This window comes from Palaemon carinicauda, chromosome 11, assembly GCF_036898095.1.
Source record: "Palaemon carinicauda isolate YSFRI2023 chromosome 11, ASM3689809v2, whole genome shotgun sequence".
NCBI classification, from domain to species: Eukaryota; Metazoa; Arthropoda; class Malacostraca; order Decapoda; family Palaemonidae; genus Palaemon; species Palaemon carinicauda.
The window spans coordinates 104481412-104501721 of NC_090735.1; the positions used below are offsets into that span (position 1 = coordinate 104481412).

Here is a 20310-nt window from a genome sequence, read left to right on the forward strand (position 1 = left end):
TCTCTGCATAGCTGACCTCAAACCACTGCAGGTAAACCATGCTTCCTTGTGTTCCTAGTATTAATATAATACTGTTGTGTCCCCCATACCCTGACGAGGTGGTATTGGGAACGTCCTAACCTAGAATTCCATCTAAAGGACTTCAGGTCAACTTCCTAGGACGAGTCACACTTCATTCCTTCACACACAAGCTTATGTAGGCCGCATGTTCCTTGCGGAGCAAGGAATTTGGGAGGTGCAGGGACTCCTTTTCTCGAGTGCTACTCACTCGGATTCTGAGTCCCCGGGCAAAAGCCAAAGCCAGTAAGGCTGGGACTTTCCACCCTACCTAAGGGTTAAGTCACCCCATGTAAATAGCGTGGTTTGTATTTCGGTTACAGAACAAATGACAAATTCGGAGATAATTTGTATTTTTTCTAACCATACAAACCTTAGCTATTTACACATATTTTCCCGCCAGCCCTGTCCCCCGTGAAGTCCTACCTCTAAGCGAAGTGAATCAGTTCACCGGTGTGTGAGGGGGGAGGGGTAGCTAGCTACCCCTCCCCTACCCCCTCGCTAACTAGCGAGAGGGTTGTTAACCCTCGTTAAAAATCTAATGGCTCGTCATTTCAGCTACGCCGAAAGTAATACCCCATGTAAATAGCTAAGGTTTGTATGGTTAGGAAAAACGGAATTTAAAGCGAAGCGAAAAATCTATTTTTGGGTGAGGTAGCCATGTCGTCCTGATGGAAGTTCCATCAGGACAACATGGCTACCTCACCCAAAAATAGATTTTCCGCTTCGCTTCAAAATCCGTTATATGGATAAATATCAACACCATATCGTGCATATCGTGCTCAAATAGAAATAAATTTCTACCTCATGCTTGGGATTGAACCCTAGCCCCTTCTAATGAAAGGCCAGGTCCCTTCCAACCATGCTACCAGAAGCCATAAAAGAAGTCGAAACCTAACTGCTAATCTGCAGTTCAGGATTCACCTGGCGAGACATCAGTCCCTTACCAGTAAGTTTGCCCTGACTTCCCGGCCCACTAGGTGACATAGTTCATAGTAATTCATTCAAATTACAGTACCCCAGATGAGTCAATATGGATAAATATCAACACAATATTGTGCTCAAATAGCTATAAATTTCTACCTCATACTTGGGATCGAACCCTAGCTGCTTCTAATGAAAGGCCAGGTCGCTTCCAACCATGCCACCAGAAACCATAAAAGAAGTCGGAACCTAACTGCTAATCTGAAGTTCAGGATTCACCTGGCGAGACATCGAGACATCAGTCCCTTACCAGTGAGTTTTCTCCGACTTCCCGGCCCACCAGGTGGCACAATCGATACTAATTCATTCAAATTACCTCTAATGAGTCAATATGGATAAACATCAACACAATATTGTGCTTAAATAGAAATAAATTTCTACCTCATACTTGGGATTGAACCCTAGCCCCTTCTAATGAAAGGCCAGGTCGCTTCCAACCGGGTCACCAGAAGCCATAAAAGATGTCGGAACCTAACTGCTAATCTGCAGTTCAGGATTTACCTGGCGAGACATCAGTCTCTTATGTAAATGTATACAGTAATCCCTCGCCATTTCGCGGCTCAAGTTTTGCAGCTTCAATGTATTGCGAATTTTAGAAAATATTTATAAAAAATTAGAAAAAATGGTGCTAAAGTTATGCGGGCGTTAGCAGAAGGCAGGGAGAGTACAGTAGAACATCAGGTATCAACACGGAGTTGGCGCGCAACCTCCCTGATTTGCTGGCCACCTCGGCTCCAGAATCTCGCAAGCTGATTGGCCGAGCCGCCGAGACACTTTACCCAGCATCTCTCCCTGCCGTGCGCCCCGCGAAGGGAGACCGCATTCATTGTTCTCTCTCGCTTCGCTTGTGTTGCTTAGTCTTGCCGCGTGGAACCTTTAGCTGTTTTCTTGTGCTCTTTTAGTGCAAAATAGTGCTTGTGACGCCCATGAAAGTGGCTCCTAAATGTCCTCTACCCTCTACATCCTTTAGTGAACCCAAGAAGAAGAGAAATATGATGGCGGTGAACGAGAAAGTGAAATTATTGGATATGCTTAAGGTAGGCAGTAGCTATGCGTCTGTTGCCCGCATTTACGGAGTGAACGAATCGACGGTTCGCTACATAAAAAAAGATGAAATGAAAATCTGTAAAACTGCCTCAATAACGTTCTCCAAGGACACTAAGCGCGTTGTGTCTCCTTGTAATAAGACAATTGTGCAAATGGAGAATGCGTTATCAATGTGGATGTTGGATTGTCGGGAAAAGAAGGTTAGTCTCGATACCAACATGATTCGAACCAAAGCCAAAACCCTGTATCATAGCTTCGTTCCTGAAGGAAAATCAAATGAAGACGACGAAGGTGATGATGACGACGAAGGAGATGGTGATCCTGCCCCACGTTGTTTTGTTGCCAGCAAGGGCTGTTTCGAGAAATTCAAGAGGAGGTTTGGCCTTCGCAGCATTCCTTTGTATGGGGAGGTCGCCTCAGCAGACCAAGAGGCAGCTAACCACAAAAGACATCTTCACGCCTGGAGACTATCCAGCTTCTCTCTCAGAAAGTCATTACCTCAACAAATTGCAAAGAGGATGTCTGGATACCTGTGCAAATCTTTGGCTTCTTTCTACCAGGCCAAATAGACTATTTTCTGTGGTTAGTGTTATGGAAGGGGTATCTCTCCCCTCGATGCCAGTACTCTAGCAATAGCGGAGTTCCTCGTTTTCCTTTGGGGGGGAAAGTTTCCTTTCGTCTCAGCGATGAAAGGCCACCACTCTTCCTTGAGCCTCGCCTTCAGACCGAAAGGAATCAACCTTTCTTCTGCGTCGGTATCGCCTCTCTTTATATGGAGTTTCGGGCTTACCTGCTCTCAGTTGGAAGGGAGACCTCCTCCACAGGCCATGGTTCGGGTCCTTCGGTCCCCAAAGGGTGTCCCCTAGGACCCAGGATGCCGAGCAGCAGATCTTCACCTGACCTTGATGGCAGGTTTCCCGCTCGTGTTGATTTCGGCCAAGAGTCGGAGAACCCCATGGGCCGCCTACAATGTCTCTCATTCACGGTGATGGGCCAGGTAATACTTGATTTTATTCCTGGCAGCTCGGATCTCAGATTCAAGCCCTTTGGTTTGGGAGTCCATAGCATGACCAGTGATTCAGATCAACAGCTATTATTCCAGGGAGGAACTTGAGGTGCTACTTCAGGGAAGGTCAAGAGAATGATCACCAAAAATATTTTCTAGGCTTGGATTCGCGAGGTCTTGGACCGAGCATTGAATCCTGATCCTCCTCTTCATAGAGGAGACCTAAAGCTCATAACGTTAGGGGCTGGTGTACGCCCATAGCATTTATAAAAAGTACTCTGTGACGCAGGCCTTGTCAGTGGGCGTGTGGAAGCGTCAGATGACCTTCACTTCCTGTAAGATGTGACCCACAAGAATATGGAGACGTTCTTCATTGGTCTTGGGGTGGCTACACAATAAGTGGTTTAAACACTTCAAGCTCCTTGATGGACAAGTAGTAGATTATTATTATTGTTATGACTATCCACGTAACAGCCTTAGTTTCAAAAGCAGCATGCTACAAGCCCAAGGGGTCCAACAGGGAAAAATATCCCAGTGGGGAAAGAAAACAAAAATCTAGATAAACTACAAGAGAAGTAATGAATACATTATTTGGAATAGAATATTTTAAGAATAGTAACTGCTTTAAAATAGATCTTTCATATATAAACTATAAAAACTTAAAAAGACAAGAGGAAGAGAAATATGATAGAATAGTGTGCCTGAGTGTACCCTCAAGCAAAGGATCTCTACCCAAAGATAGTGGAAGATCATGGTATAGAGGCTATGGCACTCCTTAAGACTAGAGAACAAAGGTTTGAGTTTGGAGTGTCCTTCGCTTAGAAGAGCTGCTTACGATAGCTAAAAGAGTCTCTTCAACCCTTACCAAGAGGAAAGTAGCCGCTGAACAATTAAGGTGCAGTAGTTAACCCCATGAGCAAAGAAGAATTGTTTGGTTATTTTAATTGTTGTCAGGTGTATGAGGACAGAGGAGAATGTGGAAAGAATAGGCTAGACTTTTCGGTTTATGTGTATGCAAAGTAAAAATGAGCCCGTAACCAGAGAGAGGGATCCAGTGTAGTACTAGCTGGCCATTCAGTGGACCCAATAACTCTCTAGCAGTAGTATCTCGAACAGCACCTATGCTACTGTGCATACCTGGCCTTCTCTGTGTGCAGGTAAAACTGTTTCCCTTGTGTAACCTGGTATAGAAGAGAGATGTACTTGTTACGTCCCCATACTCCCTGGCGAGGTGGGATTAGGTAATGTCTATGGTTGATTCAAAGATTCCCATGTTTCAGAGAATTCTTACCTAGACTAGTCACACACTAGTGTCACACAATCACACAGATTGCTCGGGCTGCTAATCGTGCTCTGCACAAATTATTTAGCTAGGTGACAGTGTTTCTCCCTGTTACATGCAGAGTATGTACTGGAAAATGCCGGGTCAAAGACCAGCCAGTTGGTTCGAATTTCCGCCCTCCTAAGGGGTGAGTCGATTCCTATAAATAGTGAGTGTTTGTACTTAGTGTCAGGAAAAAAATGACAAAATTTGGAAGTAATTTGTATTTTTCCTAACTACAAACTTGTAGCTGTTTATACAAATTGGCCCACCATCACCTTCTTCCCCAGTAAGTACTGCCTGCAATATAAAGTGACCAGACAATACAGGTGTGCCTACCCCTCCTCCCCACTAACTAGTGGTAGGGTAGTTACACCTCACTAAATGTCTTATGGCTATCTTCCAGCTTCCAGGTTTGTATAGTTAAGAAAAATGCAAATTACTTTCAAATTTGTCTTATTTCCTGACTTCCAAGACTGATTGATAATATGCTAATTACCATACTGCATATGGGCTAAATATACAGTATTGTACTGAAAATGAATTAAAGAAAATATGAGGACTAGATAGTTGTGAACACTGTACATATTCAGGGATAATGACTATTAAAGCCTGAGACATGGAAATCCATCCATATGTATGCATTTCTACAAGTTATTGTAGTTTTTTATAAGAAGAGGGACAGAAGCAAATGAGATAACTTAATTTACATAAAATGTGCTAATCATAAGTGCAGTGGGTTTGGAATGGAATTCATGTTACATCAATAGTGATTTTACATCTGGAATTTGAAAATACTTGATTTATGTACAGTAGTTGCAATGATTTTAATGTCTTATAGGTCTTACACAGAAGGATTTCGGCAACTGGCAAGGTAAGTTGATTTGTTTCACTTGTAATGAAAGAAAGTCAATGTAAAGCATTGTATCTTGAATCACTGTTCTTTCACTGAGAAAAAGTGCAAATCAGTGGTTTCCAAACTGTTACTAGTGTGCCACAGTTCTCTCCTGAATATACCACGTAAATTTTTCCTAATTCACAAATGTATTTTTAGTCTTGAATATTTTTAGTACTGATATGTCTGTTCTGTTTCCACTTCAATTGTCATTTGAGAGATTTCCTCTATAAATTGTGTGTAGGAACAACCCTTTTTGACAGGTGAACAGAAAGTGGGGTGATTCATATGTATGAGAATCTTTTTAGAACCTTTGGTCTTGAATTCAGTTATAACTACTCAGTGTTCTTGACTTACATATAAAAGAAATAGATATAATATATCTTATGATCAGACATGCTCAGAAATAGTACAGATATACCTCACCCTATGTCGGTAATTGGTTCCAGGAGAGGCAACTTAAGTCAAAAAATTATTCCAAGTCTAATTTACTTGTCTCTGAATTTACTTGTCTGTAGGCTAAAACACAACTATTCCCAGTTCTGTAATTTATTTATAAATGCGATTTGAATATTATAGGGTTGATAAGAATCTATTTCAATATTATAAATAAATTAATTTTAGGTTTTAATGTAATACAGAAAAGAATGCAATGTAAATTTACGAATTGATGTACATACATATTGTAAATGTAGATGTTTACATTTGGCATGTTTACAATAGATCGCAGGCTGCCTATTTGTTAATGTAGTTTGCTCTTAGAAATTATAAAATAAAATGATTTTGTGAAGTTAGATAACAAAAGAAGTAATTAAAATTATTTTGCGATAAAATTAAATAATTTTTGTTTAATTTACCAATTTATACATTCAATTAGTTTACTTCGCATATGTAGATGGCTGTGGATCGTCGGTGTCAACAGCTGATTCTGGCTGTTGTTGTTGTTGTTATTGTTTGATACACTTTATAATAAGAAACTGGTCTAGAGCGTTGATGATCTGTGCTCTTTCTTTCTTCGAGGATAACATGATTGGGAGCAAAATTATATCAACAATACTCTGTTAATTATGTATGATTATAATCGCAATACAGTACTGTCATGACCTTGAAAAGAGCTAACAACAAAACTAAAATAAAAATAATTGGTAATTGTTGTTGTTAAAATACATTTTGAATTGATAATAATTTAGAAACAATGCAAATTGTTAAATGACGTCTTTCAGTAATATACGTTATGTTGTTGGCTAAAGCTATGGATCAGCTGATGAAATCAAATGATATGTTTTAAGCCCAGCATATGATCAAACAGATTTAGAAAAATAAAAGTTTACTTTAGAGAGAGAGAGAGAGAGAGAGAGAGAGAGAGAGAGAGAGAGAGAGAGAGAGAGAGAGAGAGAGAGAGAGCACCTCGTATATATCCACCAGAGAGTTACTTATGCATCTTCCAGTGTATTTTGCATCTTCCAGTCTTGGATGGTCTGGGATGCATCTTAGGTATTTATTGAGCTTATTCTTAAACATATCTACGCTCACTCCTGATATGTTTCTTAGATGAGCTGGCAGCCTATTAAATAGTCGCTGCATTATCGATGCTGGTGCATAGTGGACTAATGTCCTTTGTGCCTAACTTATTTTGCCTGGTATAGTTTTGGGCACTATTAATCTACTTCGGCTTGCTCTTTCTGATATTTTTAGCTCCATGATGTTTTCAGTAATTCCTTCTATTTGCTTCCATGCTTGTATTATCATGTAGCATTCTCTTCTCCTTTCTAGATTGTATGATTTTAAAAATTGTAGTCTTTCCCAGTAGTCAAGGTCCTTAACTTCTTCTATTCTAGCAGTAAATGACCTTTGTACACTCTATTTGTGCAATATCCCTTTGGTAGTGTGGGTTCCATATCACATTGCAGTACTCGAGTGTACTGCGTACATAAGTTTTGTACAGCATAATCATGTGTTCAGCTTTTCTTGTTTTAAAGTGTCTGAACAGCATTCCCATTTCTGCTTAACATTTAGCCAACAGTGTTGCTATTTGGTCGTTGCATAACATATTCCTGTTTAACATTACACTAAGGTCTTTAATTGCTTCCTTGTTTGTGATTGTCTCGTTATTAGGTCCCTTGTATGCATATACCATTCTTTCTCTGTTTCCATAATTTATTGATTCGAATTTATCGGAGTTAAATACCATTTTATTTATCTCTGCCCATTCATATATTTTATTTAGATCTCTTTGTAATGAGTTCCTATCTTCATCACAAGTAATTTCTCTACTTATTCTTGTGTCATTGGCGAAACTTCTCACTACAGTCTTTAACATTACAGTCTATGCCTGAGATCATAATAACAAACAGCAGTGCAGCTAATACCGTACCTTGTGGCACGCCAGATATTACCTGAGCTTCATCTGATTTCTCGTCATTTACAACCACTATCTGTTTTCTGTTTTGTAGGAATTCTTTTACCCATTTTCCTATCTTTCCCACAATATTATGCTTTCTCATTTTTTTTCTCTAATATATTAGGGTCTAAAAGGCTTTTGCAAAATCTAGATAGATCACATCTGTGTCTTTTTCATTTCTCATATTTTTTATATGTTTTCATAGTGTGCTATCAGTTGGGTTTGTGTACTTTTTTTGGGCACAAAACCGTGTTGACCTATATTAAATAAATTAGTTTTAACCAAATGATTCATTATTTTCTTTTTTATTACCCTTTCATACACTTTCATAATATGTGATGTTAGACTAACAGGTCTATAATTGCTTGCCTCTAGTCTTGATCCACTTTTGAAAATAGGGGTTATATGTGCTAGTTTATGTTAACATATATTTCGCTCATATCTACACTTTGTCTTAGCAGTATTGCAAGTGGCTTCGGGATAGTGTGTGCAGTTTTTTTGACAAAATCGCTGGAACTCCATATGGTCCGGCCGCCGATCCATTTTTAATTTCCCTTATAGCCTGCACAATATCTGCCTCATTTATTAATATCTATATCCGTTAGATATTCAAAATTTTCTTCTCTCATTTCTGTTTCATTATTCTCATTCGCAATTCTTGGCGTGAATTCACTCTTATATTTTTCTGCCAATATGTTGCATATTTCATTTTTTTATTTGTTAACCATCTTTCAATTCTTAGAGGGCCTATTTCTAATCTCCCTTCATTCATCTTTTTTTGCATAGGAGTAAAGTTCTTTTTTTTTTTTGAAGTGTCCTTTCTTCCAAGTCCCTTTTTTCATTTTCTTTCGATTGTATAATCTTTTGTTCTGCATTTTCTATCTTACTTTTTATTTCCATTATTTTCCATACATTTTTTTCTTTTGCAAGATTTTTCTTCCACTTTCTAATTTTCTGAAATAAGATCCTTCTGTCTCTTGGTATGCACAACTGATCTTTATTTTTTTTTTCTGTACATATTTTTCAACAATTTTCTCCAGTATTTTGTACAGTATATCTGTATTTACCTGTATATTATCACTTACAAATACATTTTTCCAATCTTTGTTCAATTCTTCTTTTATTTCTGACCATTTTATATTCTTACTATAAAAATTATATTTTCCATATCCTTCCCATCGTTTTGTGCTTTGTTTATCTCTGCGTTCACTGGACTATTAATTCTATGACATTGTAGTCTGAAATTCCTGTGTTATACACTATTTTTTTAACATAATTCACCTTATTCACAAATACTAAATCTAAGACATTGTCCTTTCTTGTTGGAATGTGGTTTATTTGTTGCATATTATGGTCTAATAACATATCTTGAAGCTTTTCAAATTTCCTCTTTATCTTCTGTGCTACTATTACTCCCTTTTTTATATGCATATATACAACCACTTTCTTCTATCCGTTCTTTCCAATCCACGAAAGGAAAGTAAAAATCTCCGGATAGGAGTATATTCCAGTCTTTATGGTTTCTACATATATCATCTATTTTTTCTATTATTATGTCAAACTCCTTAGTATTTTGGGGTCTGTAAGCTACAATATTCGCTAGTTTTTCATATTAAAATTCTACCGCAATCAATTCACATTCTGTGTTGCTGTATTTTTCACAGACTTTTCCTTGATTTATGTCTCTTCCATATATTCCTGTTCCCCCTTGATTCCTATTTGTTTTGTCTGATCTATATGTTTGGAAACCCTTTATCTGGTCATCACTGCCAGTCTCTTGGTAATACCATGTTTCACTTATATTTGATATATCTATTTTTTCAATTTGGGTTAGTTCTTCTAAGAACTCTATTTTCCTTTGAGTCACTCGTGACTAAACCCTGTGCATTCATCACTATGATCCAAGACACTTCAGTGACACACTGGTAAGAAGACCTGCATATCCTTTGTACAGGAGATCATTCTAATTTCGATGAGAAAAAAGAAGAGAAGGAAACTATAATCTTGGCACTCTATCTCTAATGAAATAGGTATAACTACAGAATAAGTATGTTGGAGCATGGTTAAAATGGAGCCCAGTTACTAGTACAGTGTTTTACGTGTTGGTCTATGTTATTTTGAATAAATCATCATTTGAAAATATGATGTAACACTCAACAGATGCCACTGATCTTTTCTTTGTAGTTGTTTATTTTGGAAAGTATTATTTCTTTTATTCAGGATAAGCGGTAAATATGATTTCCTTGATATAAAGAAGAGAAATATACTTATGCTTATTTTTCTCTTGTGGGCCACTTTCAAAATTAAATGGGACACTTTTGGCCCACAGGCATGAGGTTGGTTGCCTTGCCCTAGATACAAAGTCATTCCCCCCCATGCCAACTTTGTGACCCGGTGCAGTCTTCACTTCCTTAGCGATGTAGGTCCGGTCTGTCAAAGCTTCCTAAAGAAGCCTGTTTCATCCATATTAAAGACTTGTTCTGCACAATCCCCCTCTTCCTTAATAATCTCACCCAACTCATTAAGGCAATGGGTAGCGAGTTGGTAGGTTAGGAGTTAGCCCAGTCTAGGGCAGCAAGTATTTGCAGATTTTTGCTTTTTGCCCGTCTCCGTTACTTACCTCCCACGAATAAGGAGAGCTGACTGTATAGGTACCCATAAATGAGGAGCACTTTAGTATATTTTGGTAAACTCATATTTTTAATGTTTTGGTCTACATATTCTTACCGCCTTCAGATTCAAAGAGGAAAATGTGGAGCACTTTATAGTCAGTTTGGTTCATGACAATGCAATCTCAAATTCTTTGGGAGAAGTCAGAACTACCCCTGCATAAAATTGTACTGTAATTGGAATTGATAAAATATCTTACTGATGTACCAAATATTTTAAGAGAGAACTGTCTTTGTAGTTGGTAGTTGACCCTTTGTCTTAAGAATGTGTAGCAAACTTTATCTAAAGTTTGTATTTTTTATCATAACATTTATTTCAGCAGTTGTTAATTATCCTTTATAGCGTACTCTCTACACAAATAATTTGATATTTTACTGGTATCTTATTTCCCAGAACTGTAAATTTTTCTATTTGAATAACACTAAGCTATTATATTTTTAAATTTATTACTTTATTTCATGTAAATCTGACACTGCAAGTATCTGTTGCATTGATACTTTTGTCCTATGTAGATTGAAAATTATTTTCAAATACTTATATTTTTTCTAGATTTCAGATTTACTTGATTAGTGAAACATCACCTTTTTAAAAGTTTTCACCTTTCTAAAAGTTTTCATATTTCTGTATTGTATAAATATTAACATCATTTTTTTTCTTTTTGAACTGACAGATCTGGCACAATTTAAGACTAAAAAATATTTTGCGTGCTATGTGTGTTTAGAATTTTTTTTTTCATTTTACGTGTACTGTAACTTGTCTACCAGTGGCTACTCTTGTTGTCTTAAACATTCCATTACCTTTTGGATGATTTGTCTCATTGCCTGCAACTTGAGCAAAGTACCTGAAATAGAGGGAAACAGTAAAATTGGTTAAATAAAGTTATATGTGTTAGCCTCCTTGTGAAAAACCTATAGCCAGAGGCTAAATATTTGTAGTTATAGTGTGCTGATGTGTGCACCAAAGGTTATTGTTTTTTAAGAATCTTTACAATATTTGTTCTCTCTTTAGAACTAGAAAAGGCACAAATAGATAGAGAACCGGTCGTCTCTAGATCAGCATTCCGTAAGAAAACAGTCAGTTTTAGTAGTACCACTACCACAGGCAGTTACCATACAGCACGGGACTATGATACCGACAGCAGCCGAGCAAATGACACAGACTATTATTCACCTGATGAAGATGATGATGAATTTTTTGATTTGTCGCCAGATAATAGGTAAGTCAGTGGAAAATCTCACTAATTTAGATATGCCTAATCTTGTAGTTAGAACTTCGCATACAGTGTATTTCATAGATTATTGAAGGTCAACTCTATCCTGTTGCCCGCTGTACTCATTTGGAGTCGCCAACACCTCATATGGGAATTAAGTTAGTACCCCTGTGTTGTCATTTACGGATCATTATTAATTGTTGTTTATCCCAAAATTTTCATAATTCTTACTTCTGTATACATGTTTTCAACATATACTATTAAATTACCTCACACTTATCTTTCCTCTTATTTTGTTGTTGGTTTTCGGCTTGTTTTGGTTTTTAGATTTTTGTTATTTCATGATATAGCTTACTATTTTTATGAAAAGTTAGTATTGGATTTTGAAAAACAATAGCCTATTAGAAATATCCATATCTCTCCTTCCGTGAGTTGGGAGTTTGAGGCCCACTTGAGCTCGATAGTTTCTAATTATATTCACACCCTCCCTGGCCTTCTGAGCATGGGATGCAGTGCTTAGGTAGAGCCCATAAGTTGACCCACTGAGTCATGGGAAACCATTGTCTGGCCCTCCCTAGTTCTAGTTTTTGTGTAAATGGGGCTTGAACATGGATCATTTGGATATCTGGTTGGTCTCTTGGTAATTTCTTGCCTCTGCTGCTTATGAATGACTGAGTGGTTATTGCGAAAGAACATGGTTGCAGCAATACCACTAATATCATACCCCATGGGAGGGGCCTCTGTAGACACGTCTTCTTAAGGTTTATATGTCAGCTTCTGTTTCTGGGCATACCTTCTCTAGTGTCTAGGACTCATGTTTTCCTAATCATGATTTTTCAGGAATCTACCTACAGAAGGGTCCTGAAATGTGTTCGATTTGTGTGGTTCCCCTCTAATGTGGTCGCTAGTTCTCAAAAATAAATTTTTTGTATCTGAGAAGTCGTTCAGAGTCTGCGAGTTAGGTAGCACAAAACGTATCAGATCTATTGTCTTCTCAAGTACTGGTAAGCCTAGGTACAGCCACTGATAATAAATGTAACAAAACCATACTTATCTTACTTTTTAATTGCATAATTTATTAATAAATAGCCTTTTTGGGCTCAAGCCATGTTGTCCTGATGGAAGGTTCCTAATAGTAGCTTCCTAAGGGATATATGTACTACAGTGATATTCCCAGAGAATTTACCTTTAGGTCTCCAGAATTCTAACTCCCTGGCGCGGATATCCTTAAAATTTCTCTCAAGGATATCGCATAATATCAGGGGACGTATTCTTGATACGCCACATAGTAATCTTCGCCCTGAATAGCGTTTACGGTTCAATTGGGAAAGTGGCAAAATTAGAAGGGGAGCCGTATCAACGTTACCCTACTTCCCATACTACTATTCAGTATCAAGACAGCGCCATATCCAATATGGCGGCCATTCCTAATTTTGTAGCGAATTCGCACGGTGGTGTTCCCTGTTGATCTAACGTTTTTGATCGATTTACAAGGATTATTATGCAATCTCCAGCTTCTTTTGCCTCTGGAAAGTTGAGTATTGATTCTTTACAATGTGTGTATTTTAGCTCCTGTCTCACAGTGAAATTAGAGTAAGTTATTGTGATTAGGTGCTAGGCCTGTTACCGGAGGCGCTATGGGCGCTGTCGTTTGTTAGGCATATGTTATTTAGTTAGTAGAACGACATTCCTGGTTGAAATAGCACTAATTAATTAACTATGAAAGCTATTTAGGCACTTGATACATGTAAAGATATTTATAATATGCATAATTTTCCATTTTCTATGTCGATCGTATAAGTCAGAGTTTCGGTGATTTAGGTAACCGAGATCTCGTCTTGACTAGATAACCTAACCTAGGCGATATAGTATACTTTCGACATTTCCCCTATTACCCTCGTGTATTGGTTTATCAATTCAGACAGAGATAGATATCTCCTAGAATTATTATATAAACCGATATTCGTCTCTAGTGGTGATTTAAAGGTAATCTCTCCTTCCCTCTGAGTGTAGCCTTAGGCTACAACCCTAGTGGGTCATGCCTCGAGTTTTCATTCAGGCATGACTAGCCTAGGGTTTTCTGTCCCTTCCCTTAACCGCAGAGCAGGTTTTGGGATTTGGTCAGAACCTCAGAGTATTTAGTCTTGTGCCGACAGTCGGCCGGCAGGGTGAATAGTCATTCCCCTGCCGGCTAGGCTGCCGCCATAGGAGGCTAGCCCTCCCTAGGCTGCACTTGAAGTGGTTGTATGATGCTGCCACCTTCTCCCTGTGGCCTAGTAGACTAGTCCTGTGCTCGCAGACCCTAGGCTGAAGAATAGTCATTCTTCTGATACCTAGGATGGCGCCGGCACTGGAACTCTGTTTCTCCTTTGTTGAGAGGAAGCACCACTGCTGCCGTCCCCTTAACTGTATTGGCAGACCCTAGGTTGGAGAATAGAAATTCTCTTGCCGCCTAGGATGGCGCCGATACTGAAACAGAGTTTCTTAAGAGTGTGTAGGACTGTCAACCTTTCCGGCTCCTTCTTCACCTCTTACAGGACCCTTTTCCCTCTCCCTTTGTTCTTTTGTGATGGCCTAGCCTTCGTATCTCCCCTTCCATTTGAACCTTCTTTCTGGAGAAAGGCAGTAAATTAGATATTTACATCCTTAATTAGTGTATACATACACAGTAATAAGGCAGCCTTCACTCCATGCTGTCTCTCTTTTAGCTAGCATGCTGGCTGCGACGGCAGGGACTAGCTATGCTGGCTCTATGCCGGCTGAATTACAGTATATGTTTATACAGGTAGTCAGTATATTTGCAGTATAGGATATACTGCAGATAGAAAACTATTGTATATATCATACTAGTAGTTATTTTCCAATATATCTTGGGTATCCTTGCCCAGGTGTCTGCTGAGACCAATCCTATATTGAAAGAATAGAATTTCTTCAATATTCTGATTAAAAATCAGTTTACATTTTACCCTACAATATTGAATAAATTAAAGGGCTGGTGGTATTACACTTCTATCCTTAAAAGGTTAGAACCCTTATCCTTGAGTTTCCCTGATCAGGAAACTCTATGATTTTAATATTGGAAGGGAAGGTCCCAGCAAATGGGCTGGGTAGGATACACCAATATATGTCTTTTATATTTCCTAGTCCAGTCGGCATCATGCTGGCTGGACCGTGCCGTCAGATGCTAGCCATAATGGCTGCACACTGGCTGAACTACATTATATATAATAATACAGTAGTCGGTATTTTGGAATATAGTATATACTGCAAACAGAAAACTTTAGTATGATTATACAGTAGTTGATTTCTAACATATCTTTGGTACCCTTGTGCGGGCTTCTGCTGAGACTGTTCCTATATTGAAAGAATAGAATTCCTTCAATACTCTGATTAGAAATCAGTCATCCTTACCCCACAGTGTTAAATAATAAAAAGGGGCAGTGACTTGTACACTTTTCTACCCCTAGGGGTTAGAACCCTGTCGTTAGAGTTCCTTGATAAAGGAGTCTCCTTATAGTTAATATTGAGGGGAGGTAACAGCATTTGCTTGCAAGGGATACACAATTGTGTCTCCGACTACCCCTTTCTAGCTTACTATCCTAAGCTATTTTAGTTAAAAGATGACTTTTACATATTGCTTATCTGTGAGATAATCAATTGTATACTCATTCTGCTTTCCTTTCTTTACAGGAGGAACCCCAGATGACATGTGTTACAGTCTTCTGCAATATCATGAGTAAATACTTTTATGATCATAATACATGCAGGTTTCATGCCCCCTGCAATATTATTTCCAAATCCCTGCATTATTGGAACCCTCAAGTTTCCAATGTATGTCGGACCTTAATGTTCGCTGGTTTCGATAATCCCAAGTCGATGGAGTCTAGGGATGCAGCTCGTAAGAAACTACGCAACTGGGTAAGAGGATTCCAGAAAATCTCTCCGGGACCATACCTACCTAATGATAGGATGCATAGCTTACTATTCCCGAAAGCAAGTAGGGAAATAGTGGTGTCCCAGGCACGATTCGCACCTCCCTGCGGCCAGATAGCCTTTGGGACGGAGGGCAGGAAGGCCCCCCCCCCGGGTAGAAGTGGACAATGTCATTTCAGAATTGCTTCCGTCTGTGCCGGCTCTAGAGCTGTTAACATCGACATCTTCACCTTCTACCCCTCTATTAGACAAAATGGACCAATTACTGGCCCATATGAAAGGTCTAATAGAAAACTCGCAAACAAGGGGAAAAGGAGGAAGCGAAATTCAAGATAGAGCTCTGTGAAGCTCCACTTGTCGCTCCCCAAGGGTCATACAAACGACCCAGAGACCAAGACCTTCCGTCATGCTCCAAAACCAATCCCTGGAGGTATGCGAAGCTTATGCCAATTTTAGACGGCAAACTCTACATCTCGGAGAAGATGGGTGCTGTTCATTTAGACGAAATCCAGTTTTTGCCAAGCTTTGACGCTTTCCCTAATTGCTTCATTCAACTAAAGCATGAACCAACGTCAGGAAATGAAACAGAACCGAAGGAGGTCATGATTCTCGACCATGATAAGGCACAGGCTATCTTGTCAAGTAGCCTGAGAAAGGCGGGTTACACGGTGTCGAAAGTGTTCACACTAACAGACACCCTTCCTTTCTTACTCCTGCTTCAATATCATTCCCCTTTACATGGAAAGCATTTAAATCTGTTGCCAAGGCAGTGGAGGCAGGTAAACCATGTCCTGCACTCGAGTAGTGCAAGCCTCTGTCACCAGCCTTTCCCATGCAGTAGAAGGATTGGAAGGAAGTCGACTTAACCTTTTCAGTAGGAAAACTAGACGCGGATGTCGCTAGACGACAGTTTAGCGGGAATCTCCCTAAACTATCTGAGTTTCTTTTGTGCAGGGAACAAGAGACAAAGGAGAGACTTGCAGCCTCCCTATCCCTACAGAACTGCATAGAGTTATGTTCAGCCCATCAAAGTACCCCAGACATGGTCTTGGTCTTGGCCAAAATGCATATGGCCACCTTAGTAAAAGACCTTTATGCCTTTATGAAGGCTAGGAGAGCCTGTAGGGAGTTTGTGTTCGCTGCCGCAACAGTGAAACACGAAACCAGGAAGCTAATATCTTCCAACATCTGGGGTAGAGACCTCTTTCCAAACGAGGTAGCTAGAAAGGTGATTAAGAAAGCCACCACGGAGAACATAGGACTTCTCCAGAAGTGGGGCATCTTTTCAAAGAGAAAGTCTTCCACGGATGTGGGTCCCCAACCTAAAAGGAAGACGGAAAAGTCTAGAAATTTTCCTCGGGCTGTTCAACAACATCCCACAGTTTCGATGACCGCGGTGCCACAGTCAGGCGGTCGAAGATGTAAACCTTCTGATCAGGCAAAGCAAAGAGACGCTTCTGGTAGGAGGGAGGTTCCTTCAGGATTGCTTGACCTTCGATCCTTGGGTCCAAGGCCTAATCAAGATGGGACTAGGATGGAAAATAGACATGCCTTCACCATCATTCCCTCAACTCTTCCTACACTCCAACCCCGTCCTGGAAGAGTATACCTTAGAGCTCTAGAGCATACAGGTGGTAAGGAGAGTATAGTCCATCGAATTCCAGGGAAGGCTGTTTGGTGTTCACAAGAAGGACTCAAGAAAACTCGGAGTTATTCTTGACTTGTCGCCACTCAACAAGTTCAAACAAAACAGCAAGTTCAGAATGTTAATCCTTCTGAACATAAGGACCCTATTTCAAAAAGGGGTGTTCACAGTCTCGTCAGACCTGAAAGATGTCTATTGGCAGCTTCCAGTCAGTCGCCCCCTCTCCTCCTACCTAGGATTCAAGTTACAGAGGATAACGTATGTCCTAGGAAAGATACTTTTCGGACTAAACACAGTTCTAAGTATCTTCACGGGATTGGCGGACACAGTCACGCAAAAACCAAGCCTAGAAATCGTTCAGGCAACAAAGTACCTGGGCGAAAGGCTGGGGTGGGCAGCACCCGAAGTGGCTGGTCTATGAGCATCCAAGGAAGTGATCTGGTTCCTGGAACATTGGGGATGCAAGATCAACTTCAAGAAGTCAAGATTCTCTCCAGCTCAAAGGCTTCAATGGTTAAAAAATCATTGAAACCTGTGGTCACACCAGCTCTCCTTTCCCTTGGGGATGTATTGTAAAGGGAGATTGCAAGGTCGGTCAAGAGACTATGGTAATCAGTCAGGATTCCAAGACGCTAACAGGGAGGAGTTCTGAACTCTCTCCAGTTCGCAAAAGTGACAGACCCAGTGCTAAGTGCACAGCTGAAAGATGCGTTAAGAGTCTGGAGAAGATACGCATGAAACACTCGAAGAGATCTAAAAAGACCGATATCGGTCTTTGCTTAATCGCTTCCCTAACAATGGTCAAAGGCCAAAAGCCTATTGAAGACCGTGCCCTTGCAACTACCCCTACTATTTAAGATTATCCGCATAGATGCCTAGTCGGAAGAACGGGGTGTTCACTCCCATCAGAGGAAAATCCAAGGGATTTGGTCATTTCTATCAAAGGCCATGTTAGTCCTGTCGTGGGTGGGGAAACTTTCTCCACGCAGATTAGACCTTCTCAGGCTGATATGGGACATCGAAGCGATAATGAGACGTCGGAACCAAAAAGGCTAGAGAGCATCTCATATAGTATAGGTGATGTTAACCATCCCTTGCCTAAAAGGATGGCACCTATCAGCAGTTCATGTACAATCGATCCGCAATGTGCCAGCAGATGCTCTACTCGGGCTCAAGCCGATAGAGTTAGAATGGTCCACAGACGCAGACCTATTCTCTCCCAGATGGGAACAAGGCCCCGAGCTGCAGATCGACCTCTTCGTCACGAGCGTCATCAAGAAACTACCTCGATATGTAGCCCCATACGAGGATCCTCTAGTGGAGATAACAGACACCATGTCTCTAGTATGGAAGGCATGGACTCAGGAATTCCTGTTCATCCCATCCAATCTCCTGCTGAAGGTCCTCAACATGCTGAGATCCTTCCAGGGAGGAGTGGTTCTGTTGGCTCCCAAGTAGCCCAAGAGCAACAGGTTCCCTTTAGTGAAGGAACTGAGACTGAGGCTGGCCCTAGTACTGAACCCTGTACTATCTCAGAAGGTTCAGAAGGTAATTGCCTTCGATTTATCACAGAGAGCCCAAACCCTTCATTTCATGATTTTCTTGCCCTAGCAGTTAGGAAAAGATTTGGGATCTCAGAAGGCAATATAGAATTCTTAGAAAAATACAAGGCTAAGTCAACTAGAAGACAATATGAGTCTTCTTGGAAAAAGTGGGTTGCTTTTGTAAAAGCAATGGGACCAAAAGAAATTTCAATGATCTTCTGTCTGTCCTTCTTTGTCTACCTTCATAATCAAGGTCTGGCGGCCAACACGATAACTACGTGCAAGTCAGCCTTGACTAGACCTCTTCTTTATGCCTTTCAAGTGGATCTGGCGAATGAAATCTTTAATAAAATTCCGAAGGCATGTGCAAGGCTTAGGCCTGCAGCACTGCCGAAGCACATCTCATGGTCTTTGGACAAGGTCTTACATTATGCCTCATTTGTGAACAATGAAGATTGTTCCCCCAAGGATCTAACCCAAAAAATTATTAGTGAAATAGTGGCCCTATCTAGAGATGAGGGCCACATTCAGTTCACAGAAGCGGGAAAACTGAATCTCTTTCCTGATCCAACCTTTCTCGCTAAGAACGAGCTACCCACTAAAAGGTGGGGTCCCTGGAGAATCTGCCCTCTGAAGGAAGATGTCTCTCTATGTCCTGTAGAGTGTCTAAAGGTCTATCTTTGTAGAACTTCAAACTTCAGGGGAGGACAGCTCTTTAAAGGAGAAACCTGTGGATCAAAGTTATCCCTAAAACAACTGAAGGCGAAGCTCACCTACTTTATTCGCAGAGCAGATCCTGACAGTACTCCCGCAAGTCATGATCCGAGGAAAATTGCTTCTTCACTGAACTTTTTTCAGTATATGGACTTTGAGCGTCTTCACTCATATACTGGATTGAAATCATCCAGTGTTCTACAAACACTATGCTAAGCAGGTCCATGAACTGAAGCATTATGTGGTGGTGGCAGGTAGTGTATTAAAACCTGTCCTCTAATTCTGTGATGAACAGTTAATTGATTGGGACTGTCAATTAAAGGGAGAAGGTGTCAGCACTTTCAGTGTGATCCCCTTTTAAATGAGTGATCTGTTCAAAATCTCAGGTGTGGAATTATACAGATAACACTCGTGCTGTGTGTACTTAGTACACAGTGTCGATAGGATATAACATTTACAGAAATTATAAAGGAAAAATTTATCAAGAACTTTTTCTTCAGTCTGAGAGTGGCACTCATTATTTTTTCCCTTTTTTAAAAAAAAGGAAAATAATTTCTGTATATGTCGCATGTATAATTCTTTTATCATGCTACATTCGTTTCACTTGTTATTTCATTTATTCATTTATTAGAAATAATTGTCTATTAAAATGTAATTGCGTCCGAATTCGTCCGACAATTTGCATATTTAAGATGCCGGAGTTATTTGACTTACTCATGTAAGTAAACTTCATATCATTGTATGCTTACAAACAATGGATATAATGGACACTGATATTGTTCCGACAATATATACAAACCGTGAGACCGTTTGTATATCCAGTGTATACTTATGTTTGTTCATACAATATATGCTAAGCTTGAGGCCCCTTTTCTACCGTCTC

The 20310-nt window shown here is 39.9% G+C and overlaps 1 protein-coding gene across 6 annotated transcripts in view; it reads left to right on the forward strand.

The window, feature by feature from the left end:
• The window catches only part of LOC137650113 (regulator of microtubule dynamics protein 1-like), a 314670-nt gene that overhangs the window by 118172 nt on the left and 176188 nt on the right, over positions 1 to 20310 (forward strand). For 5 of the 6 annotated variants that reach the window (XR_011045912.1, XR_011045913.1, XR_011045914.1 and 2 more), the window contains exons 4-5: positions 5257 to 5289; positions 11390 to 11597. Coding sequence is in view for 2 of the 6 variants with exons in the window: in XM_068383241.1 (XP_068239342.1) it covers positions 5257 to 5289; positions 11390 to 11597 (241 nt within the window). In the remaining 4 variants the exon portion in view is untranslated. The remainder of the gene's footprint in view (positions 1 to 5256; positions 5290 to 11389; positions 11598 to 20310) is intronic. The other variant, XM_068383243.1, reaches the window with a different exon arrangement.